Source organism: Drosophila pseudoobscura, chromosome X, assembly GCF_009870125.1.
Source record: "Drosophila pseudoobscura strain MV-25-SWS-2005 chromosome X, UCI_Dpse_MV25, whole genome shotgun sequence".
In the NCBI taxonomy this organism is placed as follows: domain Eukaryota; kingdom Metazoa; phylum Arthropoda; class Insecta; order Diptera; family Drosophilidae; genus Drosophila; species Drosophila pseudoobscura.
In genome coordinates, this window is record NC_046683.1 from 60,132,220 (window position 1) to 60,135,557 (window position 3,338).

Consider the following 3,338-nt stretch of genomic DNA (forward strand, 5'->3'; position numbering starts at 1 on the left):
ATTCCTTCACGATTTTCGGCAAAAATCATGATGGTTACATCATCCAATTTGCCAAAAATCGGCCTCATTTTCGTGGTCGAGATTTTGGTGCCAATCGACAGGCTGGATCCCCACGATCCTGGGAGACAAGGTCCTTCGCCGATCTGGCCCCGCTTAGCTAAGATATAGCCTTCCGAAGGTTTGGATTTGCACATCAATGCAAATACTGGTTTTCTTCTGTAAGCTATATCTCTGTTAAGCGGCAGCCGATCGAGGCGTGGCATGTCATTTCGTGACGGGGAGAGTCCTGCCAACCGATTGGCACCAGAAAAAAGGACATCCATTCCTTCACGATTTTCGGCAAAAATCATGATGGTTACATCATCCAATTTGCCAAAAATCGGCCTCATTTTCGTGGTCGAGATTTTGGTGCCAATCGACAGGCTGGATCCCCACGATCCTGGGAGACAAGGTCCTTCGCCGATCTGGCCCCGCTTAGCTAAGATATAGCCTTCCGAAGGTTTGGATTTGCACATCAATGCAAATACTGGTTTTCTTCTGTAAGCTATATCTCTGTTAAGCGGCAGCCGATCGAGGCGTGGCATGTCATTTCGTGACGGGGAGAGTCCTGCCAACCGATTGGCACCAGATAAAAGGACATCCATTCCTTCACGATTTTCGGCAAAAATCATGATGGTTACATCATCCAATTTGCCAAAAATCGGCCTCATTTTCGTGGTCGAGATTTTGGTGCCAATCGACAGGCTGGGTCCCCACGATCCTGGGAGAGTTGGTCCTTCGCCGATCTGGCCCCGTTTAGCTGAGATATAGCCTTCCGAAGATTTGGATTTGCACACTATGAAAATACTGCTTTTCTTCTGTAAGCTGTATCTCTGCCATACGGCAGCCGATCGGGGCGTAGCATGTCATTTCGTGACCGGAAGAGTCCTGCCAACAGATTGGCACCAGAAAAAAGGACATCCATTCCTTCACGATTTTCGGCAAAAATCATGATGGTTACATCATCCAATTTGCCAAAAATCGGCCTCATTTTCGTGGTCGAGATTTTGGTGCCAATCGACAGGCTGGATCCCCACGATCCTGGGAGACAAGGTCCTTCGCCGATCTGGCCCCGCTTAGCTAAGATATAGCCTTCCGAAGGTTTGGATTTGCACATCAATGCAAATACTGGTTTTCTTCTGTAAGCTATATCTCTGTTAAGCGGCAGCCGATCGAGGCGTGGCATGTCATTTCGTGACCGGGAGAGTCCTGCCAACAGATTGGCACCAGAAAAAAGGACATCCATTCCTTCACGATTTTCGGCAAAAATCATGATGTTACATCATCCAATTTGCCAAAAATCGGCCCCATTTTCGTGGTCGAGATTTTGATGCCGTTCGACAGGCTGGATCCCCACGGTCCTGGGAAGGTAGGTCCTTCGCCGATCTGGCCCTATTTCCCTGAGATATAGCCTGCCGAAGATTTGGATTTGCACATCATGCAAATACTGGTTTTTTCTGCAAGCTATATCTCTGCCATACGGCAGCCGATCGGGGCGTGGCATTTCATTTCGTGACGGGGAGAGTCCTGCCAACCGAGTAGTCGAGATTTTGATGCCGTGGGACAGGCTGGATCATCGCATCAAGGACAATGAAGATATTGCCCTTTTAAAGTTTAGTCGTTATACATCCGCTCTTTCTCGATCGGCATCGAAAAAGATCCCTTTTGAGTGTCGGAAAAATCTATTAAAGCTCTGTTGGTTGTTTTAATTAAGGCACATAACATACGAGTATATAACATACATAAAACTTAGGTACATTTTATAAAATTCATAAAAATGTGTGATAAATGCAAGTATTAGTCTTTTCTGGTCGTACTTTAGTTCAAATTGCACCGCTTCCATAATCGTAAATGCGTTTCTGGTTCCATATAAAAGTGTATAATGCATGATTACTTGTATTCCTGATTTAACTGGCGTCCAATTAGCCAGCGTCTGATCTCAGAGGTGCCTGCTCCAATCTCGTAGAGCTTGGCATCGCGCAAAATGCGCCCCGTTGGATTATCGTTGATGTAGCCATTGCCGCCGAGGATCTGAATGGCATCGAGTGCTACTTGGGTGGCTTTCTCGGCGCAGTATAAGATGACGCCAGCGCAGTCCTTTGGGCTGCGGTGTCCGGCATCGCTAGATCTGGCCACAGTATAGAGATAGCTGCGACAGGCGCTTAGAGTGGAGTACATGTCCGCCATCTTGCCCTGAACAAGCTGAAACTCTCCGATTAACTTGCTCATTTGCTTGCGCTGATGAGCGTAGTCGAAGGCCACGTCGCAGGCGGCCTGCATGAGGCCCACTGGTCCGGCGGCCAGCACGAGGCGCTCAAAGTCCAGTCCAGACATCAGCACATAGACACCCTTGTTCTCCTTGCCCAGAATATTCTTGGCGGGCACTTTTAGATCCTGAAAGACCAGCTCACAGGTGCTGCTGCCACGCATGCCTAGCTTGTCCAGTTTTTGGGCCACACTGAAGCCCTCCCAGCCGGTCTCCACAATGAAGGCGGTAATGCCATGCTTGTCTGCGACACCGCTGCCTCCTGTCTTGGCGTACACAATCAGGGTATCCGCATCAGATCCGTTTGTAATCCAGAATTTACTTCCGTTCAGCACGTAATAGTCCCCCTTGCGTTCGGCGCGCAACTTCATGGACACCACATCGGAACCGGCCCCGGGTTCGGACATGGCCAAGCCTCCAATGTGCTCACCATTGCAAAGTTTCGGTAGATACTGCTCCTTCTGTTCGGGTGTGCCATTTTTGGTCAGCTGATTGATGCAAAGATTTGAATGCGCTCCATAGGACAGAGCCACGCCACCAGCAGCACTGTGAATGAAGTCTTAAAGATTATTTATAAAGACTCTGACCTATTTAGCTCACCGCGAAAACTCCTCCATGATGATGCAGTGGTCCAGATAGCTTCCACCAGTGCCGCCATAGTCCGGTTCCGCTGTGATCCCCAGGAATCCAAGATCGCCAAGTTTCCTCCAGAATGGACGCATCTCCCTACGGATGCAAGTAAATGTTATTTTGCTTCTCTTTCATATCGTCATCGCCTACTTGAAGTTGTCCAGTTTGTCGATCTCCTTGGCGTAGGGCGCAAGTTCCTTCTGGAAGAAATTGAACGCTACCTCGCGCAACTTCTGCCGATCCTCGTCCAGCCCGAACATGGCATCGTTGACGGGATAATGGGCCAGAGTTCGGGTGCAGGACAACTGGCGATCGCTGTGCTGCAGCAAAGATCTGCAGGATTTCGCCACAAATCTCAGAGCCATGTTCGTGTTGTTTTTTGCAGTCAATATGGAACCACAAA

The 3,338-nt window shown here is 49.0% G+C and overlaps 1 protein-coding gene across 1 annotated transcript; it reads right to left on the reverse strand.

The window, feature by feature from the left end:
- Window positions 1-1,724: 1,724 nt before the first annotated feature.
- On the reverse strand, window positions 1,725-3,330 carry LOC4812738 (isovaleryl-CoA dehydrogenase, mitochondrial). The gene is made up of 3 exons (XM_001353080.4): window positions 3,086-3,330; window positions 2,906-3,031; window positions 1,725-2,851 (listed from the first exon to the last, which is right to left on the reverse strand). The coding sequence occupies exons 1-3, from the start codon at window positions 3,298-3,300 to the stop codon at window positions 1,930-1,932; spliced, it is 1,263 nt and encodes a 420-aa protein (XP_001353116.2). The 5' UTR covers window positions 3,301-3,330; the 3' UTR covers window positions 1,725-1,929.
- Between the last annotated feature and the right edge of the window lie 8 nt (window positions 3,331-3,338).

Excerpts from the sequence above, each read along its gene's own strand:
- LOC4812738 (XM_001353080.4), bottom strand. The coding sequence starts at position 3,300 with ATGGCTCTGAGATTTGTGGCGAAATCCTGCAGATCTTTGCTGCAGCAC. Across the intron at positions 3,032-3,085 it reads GACAAACTGGACAACTTCAA|GGAGATGCGTCCATTCTGGA; the intron begins GTAGGCGATGAC and ends TTGCATCCGTAG. Across the intron at positions 2,852-2,905 it reads ATCATGGAGGAGTTTTCGCG|TGCTGCTGGTGGCGTGGCTC; the intron begins GTGAGCTAAATA and ends CTTCATTCACAG.